This window comes from Mustela putorius, unplaced genomic scaffold (assembly GCF_011764305.1).
Source record: "Mustela putorius furo isolate JIRA1106 unplaced genomic scaffold, ASM1176430v1.1 tig00003899_pilon_pilon_pilon, whole genome shotgun sequence".
NCBI classification, from domain to species: Eukaryota; Metazoa; Chordata; class Mammalia; order Carnivora; family Mustelidae; genus Mustela; species Mustela putorius.
In genome coordinates this window covers 1,705,327-1,719,111 of record NW_025422048.1, presented here as the reverse complement: position 1 = coordinate 1,719,111, position 13,785 = coordinate 1,705,327, and the positions used below count along the sequence as shown (strand labels likewise).

Sequence of the window (13,785 nt, the reverse complement as noted above, 5' to 3'; positions counted from 1 at the left end):
GCCCTCACATGGGACTCCAAAGGCCAGTCACAATGGATGCAGCAGGGGGCAGTCAGGTGCAACGGCGAGATGCAGACTTCTGGAGCTTGACATCGATCAGTTTAACTGGGCAGGGGAAGGGAAGGAAGAGGGGCAGGAAGCCCACGGCCAGCTGCGGCCCGGGATCCAGGGTGCCAGCCCGGGAAGAGCAGCCAACGGGATCCAGGGTGCCAGCCCGGGAAGAGCAGCCGACGGGATCCAGGGTGCCAGCCCGGGAAGAGCAGCCGACGGGATCCAGGGTGCCAGCCTGGGAAGAGCAGCCGACGGAGCAGCGGGGTGCCCTGGCCCCTCAGCTCTGGCCAGGCGGCAGGAGGAGGCAGGCGCGAGGCAGCTTGGGGAACCCGAGCCTTCCTTTCTCTCCAGCTCACCCCTGCCTCCTCCCGACTTCCCTCCTGAGCTGCTTCTCCCGCCCGAGGCTCGCCCTGCGCCCCCCGCCCCCCGCCACCTGGCTCTTCGGCGCGGAGCTTCCTGCTCACAGCCTACTCCATGCCTTTCTGCAGACTGTCACGGAAGATCTTGTATTTCTGGGTTAGTTCTTCCATTTTGGTGGCTGCAGAGAAAAAAAACAAAACGAACAGCAAAGTGACGCCTCGTGCTTCCCAGCCTGGAAGAGGCCACTGCCTGCCCCCACCCCGAGCCCTTCTTCAGCCCCAGGCTTCCCTGCGCCTGACCCTCGGGGGGCCTGCAGCCGGTCCAACTGCCACCGAGATCTGGAAGCTGCTGAGCTGGGAGCTGCTAGGAGGTCGGTGACTGAGAGCAGAGAATGGAAGGCCCTGGGGGCTCCAGGCTGAGCCCCAGGGCAGGTTCTACTCCGTGGGCCACATCCCTGCCCACCACAACCCTCACCACAGAGCCCAGGAGCCAGGGGCTCTTCCGAGCTGCACGGCACGCCGCAACTGAGGTCCCGATGCAGGTAATGAGCGCAGGGTGCCAAGTACAGGGACTTCTGCTCACGCCCCTCTCCCACCCTGGGGCCTCCGCGCTCTTTCCTTCGGTTCCCGGGTTAGTGGCGCCTTCCCTTAAATACACATTCTCTCCTCACCTCTCTGCCTCCAGCCCGGCCCCTGCCCCGCCCCACGGCAAGGTCTTTAATCGACATTTGGTCCCGCCTGTCCAGAGGGGGACACTGAGGCTCAAGCATCATGTGGTGTGCCTCAGCGGGACAAACCTGGCCCCAAACCCCTCTGGGACCCTCCGCTCGTCATCAGCGCTCCCGCTGAGCACATTCGACTGTGCTTCCTGTCCCCATCACCTTCCTCCTCCCGTGGGGTCTTCCTAGGTCCCTTCCGGAGTCCTCCACCTCTGCCACAACCCCTGGCCTGCCCACTGTGCCTCCTGGGGCCACCTCAACGCTGGGTGCCCCACCAGCTCGCACGTCCTGGGCTCTCTTGGCCAGAAGCCAAGGCTGCAGTTCACTCTCCGAAAGCCACTGGGATTGGCCCTCATTTTGCTGATCTGTGCATTTTCTCTCTATTCCTACACACTTGCTTGCCTGCTCCTGCTGTCCTGCCCCCACAGAGCTCTCGCCCTTTATTTTTTTCAGCACTCTGGCAACCACTTTTAACTTCTAAGGGTCTTTGCTTGTTTTCCTCTTTGTTGTTTTCTCATGGTTTTCTAGGTTAGAGTGTGCTGGGAAGCTCTCATTTCTGAATGACTTTTCCAGGTCTTTCTTCTCTGTTCCATGGTGCTGGGCCACGCTGGGGAGAGAAGGCCTGGGAAGCTGCTGTGCTGGTCTCGCCTCGCTCTGTTGGAGACACCTGCGTCCCACGTCCTGCACAGCGTTTCCCAGCAGGGGCTCTGCGGGCGGGGTCGGGGGACAAGGCAATGGACATGGCCATCATGTCACGGACACTTGCACCAGAAAAAAGTGGGCTTCAGTTGGGATGCTGAAGCCATGCCAGGAGCCTGGGTTAGCCATTTATTTCAGTCAATTTCTTTATGAAAGGACAGGCAAGAGTCTCACTGGGGGCAGCACTCTGTACAGACTGGCTTCCGGCCCACTCCCCACCGCCCCCTCCCCCTGCCCCCCAGGGCTGCGGGCCACACAGTCCTGGGACAGCAGCCCCGCTACCAGACAGGCCCCACTCTTCTCCCCTGGGCTGTGGCCTTCTCCAGCTCTCCGAGTTGGTGCAATCGACTCCCCTCCCACGCTCCCCGCAGAGGCGACGGGGCTTCAGGGCCACTCAGCAGAGACGGTGACTGGTGACCGATGATGAGAGGAGCAGCCCAGTCTGTGCCGCCAAGGCCCTCTCCACACACGCAGCAGCATGGCTCAGGACACGGGCCCAGCAGGCACCCCCAGCCCCCCACTGCGACGTGGGGATGTGCTATCAACAGAGCCTGGCTACTGACACACAGAGAGGACGCCCAGCCTCCTGTCCTGGGGGAGGGAAGGGCCACCAACAGCTCCAGGTCCTGAAGACCTCCCACAGCTCCAGGTCCTGAAGGTCCTGAAGAGGCCACAGGCCGAGGCCTTGGGTTCGGTCAGGTGGGACACAGGGAAGGCGGGAAGGCCGTTCCGACTGGCCCTGGCATGGAGTCGGCATGGACTGCTTCCCTGGTGTGTCTGTGGCCCAAGAACTCATGTCAAACAACATCTGGAGGGGCCGTGCTTTCCCTCCCCACTCTCCAGACCCACCGAGAGGGCCAGGATCTCAAGGGTGAGCCTGTGGGGCACCCCGCAGAAGGAGGGGGAGAGAGGGTTCACACAGCTCAGGCGTCACGGTTAGCCCTCCACAGTCCTGTCAAAGACACTAAGGACCATCATTCCAGTAACGGTGGCATTTTATTAACAGCAATTATGTACAGTGGCGGGGGGAGTCACAGTGACAGTGGTGACTAGGATAAATGTTAGGACAAATTTTAAAATGGATGACCTTGTGGCGGGTCCATCAGGAAGAAGAGACCCGCGCGTGCCCGGTATACACATGCCAAGAGCGGCAAGGCGGCTGACTGCTTGCTGGCTGGCACGTCCACACAGAGGGAGGGCTCAGAGCTCTGTGACCTTAAGGTACTTCTTGGGGGTGCCCTGCGGGTAAACATTTACAAGCAAACGCCAGGGCTTGGGAGCAGGTGGGGAGTGGGGTGTCCACAAAGGCTCTGAGGAATTCCGCAGGCCTAGCAGTCTAGAAGGCCACATGCACACCCAGGGCTGTGCCAGTACCCAGGAGAGGACGGACAAGGACCTGAACGATTGCCTCTGGCTGACCTCGAGGCTCAGAACAAGCAGGAAGTGAAGGAGAAGGAAGAGCTGTCAACTGTCTGGCTGAGTGCTGATGAGAAGCCAGGCTCCCTATCTGAGAAACTCAGCGAACTCCGAAAGGGAGAAAGTCAAGGCCATCTGCACCAAGACTGATTTGAATCTGACTCTCCAGAGCCAAAGACCAATCAGTTCTTGAGCCCCAGAGGAGCAGAGGGCCCGTGGAAGGGTCTCCACAGGGTCCACAGCTGGGTTCACATCACAAGCCGAACACAAGATTCCTACCTGGCTCCTTAAGAGTTTGCCAACATCAGCTATGGGGCGCTGAACATGAACAAATGACAGACACACATGGCACATGAGTCTCCCAGAGATGTCACCACCGTCCGGTTAGGACGGCAGCTAGCCGTCAACGGGAAAAGACACATGGGGCTTCCTAGGGTGCTAGCATGTTCTAGTTCTTGACCTGGGCCATGGTTACACAAGTATTCACTTTAAAATCACTTGAATCGGAATAAAGGGGGTTGGCCAAAGTGCAGGGAAAATACCGACTATCTCCCATTCCTATTCTACTCCCTCTGAATTGAGGTTCCTCACTAAGCACTATTTTTCTTATAAAAAAGAGCTTTTCTAAATGCATATTTTCATAATAAAATGGTAAATTTACTCAGAAAAAAATTTTAATTGAAACTAAATGCAGATCCCATCTGCCACATCCAATAACAGAAATGTCAGAAGGACCCGATGTGGCACAGAGGCCGCAGTTAGCCCACAGGGACAGGCCTCACCACCACGACACCGGGAGCCCCATCCTCAGGGCACAGTCAATGATGGGAACACACTTTATGTCAACATGTTTCCTGCATCCTTTGGCAAGCTTGCCAGGGGATGGAGTGCGTTACCCGTGTTCAATAGGAGTATCTGAAGACTACAGAGCAGGAGAGAGAAAAGAAATGAACAACACCGCCTCTGATTACAACACGGAGGGAAGCAGCGTCCGCATCCCAGCTCGCTCCCGACAGGGGTCTTCTACATTGTCTGTCCTTTAGACAGGGGAGATGGGCCTGCAGCTTCCCTTTGACATTCTGTGCCGTGCAACTCTACGTCACCGTAATCAACCTTGGAAACAACAAACACTATCCCACCATAATCATACACCATCATTTACCAAAGCACCTCCCAACGTGAAAACCTGGAGGGCTGTATCCACTTTCTGCTATTATAAGTCTTGCAACAGCATCATATATAATAGCAAAAAACTGAAAATGACCTATAGGCTGGACAATAGAAAATGTTAAGCAACTTAGAGCAAATACCTAAACAAGAAGTGTGTTTGACAATTGAAAACGTTACTTCCAGAACACAGGAAAATGCTTATAACATTTTTTTTTAAGTTATCTCTACATCCAACGTGGGGCTTGAACTCACAACCCCAAGATCAAGAGTCACATGCTCTACTAACTAAGCCAGCCAGGTGCCCCAGGAAAATGCGTATCATGTGGTCCCAGGAAAAGAACATAATATAAAAGTGTGTATGTGCTGTGATGGCACTTACACAAAGAAATAAAAAAGGATGAAAGGACAAAAAATAGAGATAAATAGACCAAAATATGAATATCAAACATCTCTGGGCCACCGGGTCATGGACTGTTTTTAGTAGACCTCTGCACAGCTTGGGGTCATCCCAATTTTCCCACAATTGTTTTATTTTATAATCTGTAGAAAGCATTTTCCCCCAGGGAAGAAAAACCTTATGCATCAGAAGAATAAGAAAGTGAGGGACGGTCCCCAAATCCTCCCCAAATCCTGGTAGAGCAAGCAGCAGCCGCGTGTGAGGCAGGCACCAGGCCGAGGCGCACGGGGACGGCCCTGCCTCTGACCACGGAGCAGGCAGGCCCAGCCCCAGCCAGCGGCAACCACATACCTAGACTCATGACAGAGTTGCTGCTGCCCCAACAGATCTGCTCGCCCTGCTGCCGCTTCGCCATCTCCACGGCTTTGGCGGAGGTGTCCGTGACCTCCACGACCGCTTTCAACAGCTGGGAGGGAGAGGGAAGCACGCAGGCATTAAACGCTGGTGGGCTGATGTGCAGACGCCATCTCCTGCCCCACCCCCCGGGTTCGCACGGAGCATGTGCTCTTCCCCAGACCCTCAAGCACGGGGCCTTCACCCCCAAGGACAGCCCCGGGAGAGGACAGGACTGCCAGGAGCTGGAGAGTCACTGAGCAGAGCTCTCCATCCTAAGTCCCTTCTTCCAGGCCCAGTGGGGACGCCACACAATTACGTGTCCTATCCCACACCAGTAGCCAAGCAAAGCCACGGGCACAGTGGGAAAAATCAATGTCCCAAGATTAACAAAAGGGGAGGGCCTTCCTGATGAGAAAGGAATGTTCCCTCTCTTGCCCTGCTGGCAGAGCTGCAAAGGACAGGCTGGTCAGAGCTTTGGAAGTCTGGGAGTCTTCGTGTTAAAAAACCAAGGCAATGCTTGCTTCAGCAGCACTTAAACTAAAATTGGGAAAAAAACAAAGCAAATGTGGCGGAAGCCCCGAGCCAACATCAGAAGTTTAGCTTGGACTCCAGGGGTCTGAAAGGCGGAACAAAGAAATGAGTAAGTAAATATTGATGTGGTTGACTCAGCATCGTGAGCTGGGTCAGGAGCACAGATTGGCAAACATCTGTCTGTGTGTCTGGCAGAGTTCTTGGTCATACACAAACTAGCCATGATACATTCGGGCATCACGTGAAGACCGAGTGACACTGATACAGCAACAGAGGCTAGGAGCTAGGACCCCGTGCAGGCAGGACAGGCCCAGGGTCTTGGCTCAGCTAACAGACCCCGAAGCGCAGTGCGACGGACTCCCAGGGGAACATCCATGCCAGCCCTCATCCCTTCCATGCACCTCCCCACCTGCCCCAGCCCCCAGGCCGAGGCCAGAGCCCAACTGCACCAAGCCCCTCCCAGCACACCCGCCAGCTGTGGCCGAAGCTGCAGCAGCAGCTGGGAGGGAGGGAAGCACGGGAGGAAAGGGGGATTCTTACTTGGCTGCACGACGTCAGAGTCTGGTACACGGCCTGGATGATGGGGCCGCACGGGTGGAGGTAGGGGCCCGGGCGCGGGCAGCACTCACCCAGCTCGTCATCATAGACTTGAAGAAAAGCCACGACGAGCTGGTGGAAGTCCGAGATGACCAGGCGCAGCTTCTGGTCCAGGGTGCTGGGGTCAGCCGCACTCACAGCAGCCCCCTGCTTGTGCTGTGCAAAGCACTGCAAAGCCAGAAGCAGAGGGACCCTTGAGGCTGCCTTGCCCGCCCCAGGGCTACCAAGTCTCTTCCCGCACCAGATACTCAGGACCAAAGGCAAAAAAGAGCAAGTGGGTTTTGAGCAAAGCTACCACAGGCCTCTGCCTGTGGGGGCCACAGCCTCCTCCTTGGGAAAAGGAGGAGGCCAGGACAAGGGCTGCTGGGAAGGCCACTTGTAAGAAAGCGCGTGAAAGCCCAGACCCCAGGGCCCAGTGCATCGCCTGCAGGAGGCCAATCCTTTCCATTCTTCGGAAAGCCTCCCCACATCTGCCCGAAGTTTGCCTGCCTCTCTCCTTCCCATGGGCTGAGCACCCACAGCATTCCAGAACCCACTGAGCCCTGTGCCTATACCGCCTCAGTTCTGCCTTGTAACACATTCATGGTAAAGACGGGCCAGCCAGGCCTGGGGAAGCGACACTCCCTGCCCTGAGCTACGAAGGGCCCGGTCAGGCCCTCCTGGCCAAGCACCGCAGCCCCCGGGAGCTGGCGCCCCTCACCTCTGCCCTGAGCATCTGCAGCTTGGCAGCACTCTCCTGCAACTTTCCAGCCAGCTCCGTCACCTTCCCCTCCTCCGGCTGCACAGGGGGGCTGGCCCTGCAGGGAGAGAGAGGACACATCCGGCTGGGCGCCATGCCAGGCATCGGAGCACCCGCAGGCCACACGTGCAAGGGCTGGTCTCGGGTGACGGAACCAAGTGGGACACATACCTCGGCCAGTCAGTGCTCTGCTGGTCAAGGAGGGGCTGCATGTCCAGGGGCCACAGGTCACACTCTGGGCTCAGGAGTGTCTGCAGGCGGGGGCCGGAGAAGAGCTCCCCCAGCAGTGCCTCGTTCTTCTCTCTGGTACCCTCTAAGTGCTCCTTCACACTGCCAAGGCAGCCCCAAGGCCATGCTGTCACTGGCCAGAGCATGGCCTCTGGGGCCTGTCTGTCCGCAGACTTGCTGAGACCCCTGGCCAGAGGGCAAAAGGAGCCCAGGCAGGGGAGCCAGGAGACGATGTCTCCCCCGGTCCCTGCCCTGCTTGGGTGGCCAGGACCAGGCCCCGGTCCTTCAAGAGCCCACCTTCCCCGGCAGGTGAGGTGGACTCACCCCCGACCGGGCCAGCATGTAGCTGCGCTGCCCATGCGGAAGTGAAGACCCCAGCTGGAGATGCACCTGCTGCTGGGCCTAGGCGCCCCATGGGCCCCCTAGACTCACCAGCTCCACATAAAGCTCCAAGGGCGCCCACTGAGCCTTCCACGGAGGGCCCACCCTGAGCCTTTACCTGGAGCAGCTGGAGTATCCGACGGTCAGGCTCCGGACGGCATCCAGCAGCTGGTCCAGGAGGTGCAACTGCTTCTGGGCGCAGGCCCGACCCTGGGCAGGGAAGAGCGGGCGCTCTCACTAGCCGGACGTGCGGGGGCCCCACCCCACACCCTGCCCTGCTGGGGCTGCTGGAAAGGAGCACTTGGGCCGGCGGCGTTTGCGACTGGCTTGGGGACTGCAGTCACTGAGCGCTCCCAGCCTTGCGCAGGACCCAGCACACATCCTCCAGCGCAGCTCCTTGGGAGGCCTTCCCCGCGGCCTGGCCCTCGGCTGCGCGGCCACGTTGAGAGCGGGGACTCTGGAAGCTCATCAGCCTAAAACTGGCTCCTTGGACCAATCACTGCCTCCTGCTGCCTCGTCCTCCCAGTCTTCCCCAGTGACAGAGCCCGAGAGTCACACCCGCACACAACCCTGGAGCAGAGCTGAGGTGCAGGGCACTGGACACGACCTGGACAGGAGACAGCCTGGGCAGAAACGCGAGAGCAGCTATCACCCAGAACCCCACAAAGCCTTGACCAGTGGCCAGAGCTGGGACATCCTGCCCGCTGCCCCCTCCTCAGCACAGCCCTGACTCTGACAGCTGCCCCCACCCCGGCCCAGTGCTCAGGGCTCGGCCGGCCTGGGGCAGAGCTGGGACTGTGGTGCCGATCACACCAGCAACCCTCTTCGTTCAGCCCCACTGGTATCTGTACTGAGATGCACACGCCAGGAAATGATCCTCTCTAAGGCTCAGTGGTTATCAGGACAGTCAAAGAGCTGTGCAGCCATTGCCATTTGCTAAGTCTGGGACATCACCACCCCCCACACCCACCCTAGTCCCCAGCACCCACAGATCTGCCTCTTCTGGACACTTCCTATAAACGGAATCTCACGTGTGGGGGCTTTGGGGACCGGCCCCTTCACTCAGCATCGTGTTTTCAAGGTCCCTCATTATTGCTGGTTTGTGCATTCCCCAGTTAAGGGGAATTGGGGTTTTTCCCTACTTTTTGGCTCTTAAGCAATACTTCCCGCTCTGGGACAAGTTTCTGTGTGGCCCTACAGCTGACAGCAGAAGCACGGGTCACAGGGCCCCTGTGGGGCTCACCACTCGGAGGAGCCACTGGACCACGTGCCCCTGTGGCTACACTGCCTGGCGCTGCCCATGTCTGCTCGCGCTCGGGGCTGTGCAGCGGGACTTCATGGCGGTTGGGTTTGCGCCCCCGATGACGGGCAGCACCTGAAAACATGCTCCTTGGCCATTTGCTGATCTTGGAAGAAATGTATTCGGAGCTTCTGCCCATTTTTGAGTCGGGCTACTTGTTTTTTTCTCACAGAGTTGTGAGAGTTCTTTGTACACTCTGGATGGTAGACCCTTGCCAGTTCTATGACTGACGAAGACTCTCTTTTGGTCTGTGGATTCTCTCCGCTTTCTCGATGTCCTTTGAAGCACCAAAGTGGCTCATTTTAGTGAAGTCTAACTGATCTATTTTTTTCTTTTTACTTGTGCTTTCAGTATCAAAATGACTTTTTAAAAATATCACGAACTCACGGATTTGAGTTCACAGAAGGGGCTCAGTCTGCTGCATCACTGTCCTTCACATGTAACACAAGTCTCGGGTATCTGCCCTGCTCTCTCATGTGACAAGGTGCTCTTGACACAACTGGTACATTTCTCACCCCAGGCCTGTGTTGCAACTGGAGTGTCGTTGTTCTTGGCCTTTTAAGAGGCCAAGAAGCAAGGAAATACATATATATCCACACACTGTTTTTGAGTTAAAATACACTAAAAGCTTACCCTGATAATCCCAGCTCAAATTCCAGACTATGGGCTTTGACCAAACCTAATGATCTTATACCCGTACCCCAGCTCCCAGCTTCCAATATGCTGACATACATTATTTTTGTTTTTATTTTGTATTCCATAAAAAGGAATGAAGTACTGATCCATGTGCAAATATCATGCTAAGTTATGAAAGGCCACGTGCCATATGACTCCATTTACGTGAAACAGAGACCATAGAGTGATGGAGGCCAGGGTCTGTGGGTAATGGGAATGACGGCCTAATGGGCATGGGATCCCCTTAAGGGTGATGAAAATGTTCTGAAACTAGATAGATGTACTCAGTGCCACTGACTGCACCCTTAAAAATAGTTCAGATGGTAAATTTTATGTTATGTGTATTTCACCACAACAAAACAATGTTTTTAAAAAAGAACCCTTCAGATCCTGCTGGGAAATCTTTTTAATGGTCAAAATGGTAAATATTAGGGTGCTTGGGTGGCTCAGTCAGGCGTCTGCCTTCAGCTCAGGTCATGGTCCTGGGACCCTTGCATCGAGCCCCACATCAGGGTCACTGGGGAACCTCCTTCTCCCTCTCCCCCCAACTGCCCGCTTGTGCTTTCCATCTCTAACTAAAATCTTTTTTAAAGGGTAAATATTATGCTATGTGCAATCTACCACAATGAAAAAAATCTTTACAGATAAAAAGAAAGAGAGGGGTTAGAGTTCCAGGTAAGACCGAGGGACCAGCTTCCCCACCCAATGAGCACCCACACCTAGGAGTGGGACAGAATGTGTGCACTGGGTGTCTAAAGTCTTGGAAGGGCCAATATCAGCAGGCACGTCAGGGAGGCACGCCAGAGTCCAAGGTTACCACTAAGACTGGTGACAACTTACCATGTTCTAACCTGCACTCAGCCTAGGTCAAACCCAGAAGGGAGCAAAATGGTACAGAGAGCTCCAGAAAAGGAAACCCCTAACACTCAGGGAGAACAAGAGAAATCCCTGGCCTTCTCTCTCTCTGCTCTACGACCCCAGAGGCCAGGCAATGTCATGGCAAAGGCGGCAGCATCAACAAAGGTAGCAAATAACAGAAAACTGCTCTGGGAGCAGGGAGCCTTCCTCTCCACTCAGTGGAGCTACGGGGGAAGGGGGAGCAAACCCTTCACGGCTTCTTCCACTCTGCCCTCCCAGCACGGTGGTACAGTCACAGGAGTGGCTAGTTAACGGCTGGGGGACGGCAAAGGACAGCCCTTTCCCCAGACGCCAGACAGAACCAAAGAGAGGACAGGAAGGGCAGATGCAGTCTGTTTACGGTATGCCGGGCTCACCCCCGCACGTGCAGGGGTAGATCTGATCCCGATGAACATCCCAAAGAATGATTACAGGGGAGAGGCCAACACCCAGGTCCCGGGCGACCGTCGGGTGGTACGCACGCAGGACAGGGCCGAGCAGCAGCACAAAGGCTGCAGACACTGAGCTGACGCTGGCCGGAACCATAGGCCAGAGGAGGAGGCCGGACGTCGTGCAGCTTAACCCTAAGCGGGTCACGTGCCTGCTGAAACACAAACACCCACATTCCCTGTAAAATTTAACAAGGCCCAGAGACAAAGTCACAGTCAGGAATGTCCGGGATGCAATCCACAATTATTTGGCACATGAAGAAGACCGTGAAAATCTCAACTTGCACGAGAAAAGACAATCAGCGGACACCCGTCACAAGACGGTGCAGATGCTGGAATTACCTGACAAAGTTAAAGCGGTCATTACAAAAATGCTCAGTAGGTCACCGCGAACGCTCTTGAAACAAAAGTTAAAAGAGAAAACGTTAGCAAAGAAATTTTTTTAAAAACAGGAAATATCTTTAAGAGCTGGAAAATCGAACAACTGAAATAAAAAACTCACTTGTGGCCCAAAAAGCAAATTGGAAGGGACAGAGACGAAAGTCAGTGAACTTGAAAACAGATTAACAGAAACTATCCATTGTGAGCAACAGCAAGGAAAAAAACACCGAAAAAAATTAAGAGCCTCATGGACATGTGGTACAATAATTAAAGGTCGAACACATGTGTCATAGAAGCCCCAAAAGGAGGGGAGAAAAACATGTGGGCTGAAAAAATATTTGAAGGGATGATGACTGAAAACTTCCCAAATTCAGAAAAAGACACAAACTTACAGATCTGAAAAGCTGAGTGAATCCAAATAGGACAAACCCGAGGAAATATTTCCACAAACACATAATCAAATTGCTGAAAACTAATGACAAAGAAAAGTTTTGAAGCAACAGGAGAGAATTAATGCATGACCCATAGGGGCAAAACTATTCAAATGACTGCAGATTTCTCATCGGAACCTATGGAGAAAGAACTGTCAACACAAAATTCCGTATTCAGTAAATATATCCACCAAGAACAAAGGGGAACTGGACATACTCAAATAAGTGAACGCTGAGAGAACTTGGACCCAGCAGACCACTTCCAAAAGAACTGCTAAAGGCCGTCCTTCAGAGAGAAGTGAAATGATACCGGAAAGAAACTTGGAACATCACAAAAGAAGGAAGAATAAAGGACAAAACCTCACAATCAGCTCAGCAGATGCAGAGAAAGCATTTACAAAAGTCAACAGCCTTTCAGGATACAAACACTAACAAACAGGATGAGAAGGGAGCACCCTCCACCTGATATAGGGGTAACATCACACTCAGTGGCGATCGAATGCTTTCCCCCTCAAATCACGAACAGGACAAGGATGCCCACTCTTGCCACTTCCATTCAACACCACCCTGGAGGTGTTATCCAGAGCAATTAGGCAAGAAAAAAGAAATTTAAAACATGCAAATTCAAAAGGCTGGGATAAAACGATCTCTATTTGCAGATGACACAACCTTATATATAGAAAACCTTAAGGGATCCACTAGAAAGATCACCGGAACTAGTATGCAAGTTTAGCAACCCGGCAGGATACAAGAGCAATATGCAAATGTTAATGGTATTTCCACACGCTAGCAAACAGTACCACAAAAATGAAATTGAGAAAACAATTCCAGGTCGAGCGGTAAGATGACAGAGGAGTAGGGTGACTGGAACACAGCTAGATAAATACTGGATCATTCTGAACACCCATGAAATCAATCAGAAGTCTTGGAGAATATCTCGCACATCGACAAACCAGAAAAATGACCCACAGAAACTTCTCGTCACATGCAGACCAAAGCACACCTAGGATTTAGGTTCTTACATGTATTTTATTTTATCTTACATAATTTTTAAAGTTTTTTTTTCATTTTTCTTTTTTCTTATTTCTTTTTGTATTTTTTTTCCCTCCAAAATGACAAGATGGAGGAATTCACCCCAAAAGAAAGAACAGAAAGAAATGATAGCCAGAGATTTAATCAATGCAGACCCAAGTAAAATGTCTGAACGAGAACTGAAGGCAATTATAAGGATAATAGCTGGGCTTGAAAAAAGTATAGAAGAAACTAGAGAATCCCCTACTGCAGAGATAAAAGAATTAAAATCTAGTCAGGCCAAAATTAAAAATGCTATAACCAAGATGTAGTTCCAAGCAGAGGTCATAAAAATGAGGATGAATGAGGGCACCTGGGGGGGCTCAGTCATTAAGCATCTGCCTTTGGGTCAGGTCAGGATCCCCGTGTCCTGGGATCGAGCCCCACATCAGGCTCCCTGCTCAGCAGGAAGCCTGCTTCTCCCTCTGTTGCTCCCCCTGCTTGTATTCCCTCTCTCACTGCCTCTCTCTCTGTCAAATAAATAAATAAAATCTTTTTTTTAAAAAAGAGGATGAATGAAGTAGAGAAGAGCGAATCGGTGATCTAAAAGATAAAATGATGGAAAATAATGAAGCTGAAAAGAAGAGGGAAAGAAAATTATTAGATCATGAAAGTAGGGCGCCTGGGTGGCTCAGTGGTTAAGCCTCTGCCTTCGGCTCAGGTCATGATCTCAGGGTCCTGGGATCGAGTCCCGCATCGGGCTCTCTGCTCAGCAGGGAGCCTGCTTCCTCCTCTCTCTCTCTCTGCCTGCCTCTCTGCCTACTTGTGATTTCTCTCTGTCAAATAAATAAATAAATAAATCTTTAAAAAAAAATGCTTTTAGATCATGAAAGTAGACTGAGGGAACTCAGTGATCCCATAAGGCAAAATAATGTCCATATTATAGGATTTCCAGAAG

General features: G+C 53.4%; 1 protein-coding gene across 4 annotated transcripts in view; it reads right to left on the bottom strand.

Moving 5' to 3' along the window:
- Positions 1 to 86: 86 nt before the first annotated feature.
- The window catches only part of HAUS7 (HAUS augmin like complex subunit 7), a 29,435-nt gene continuing 15,736 nt past the window's right edge, over positions 87 to 13,785 (bottom strand). Inside the window, exons 5-10 of one of the 4 annotated variants that reach the window (XM_004779333.3) lie at positions 7,802 to 7,893; positions 7,246 to 7,404; positions 7,036 to 7,132; positions 6,279 to 6,503; positions 5,163 to 5,277; positions 87 to 589 (exon numbers count right to left, since the gene is read on the bottom strand). In XM_004779333.3, coding sequence (XP_004779390.1) covers positions 519 to 589; positions 5,163 to 5,277; positions 6,279 to 6,503; positions 7,036 to 7,132; positions 7,246 to 7,404; positions 7,802 to 7,893 — 759 coding nt within the window. In that variant the 3' untranslated portion in view covers positions 87 to 518. The other 3 variants (XM_045068011.1, XM_004779332.3, XM_045068010.1) reach the window with 3 other exon arrangements.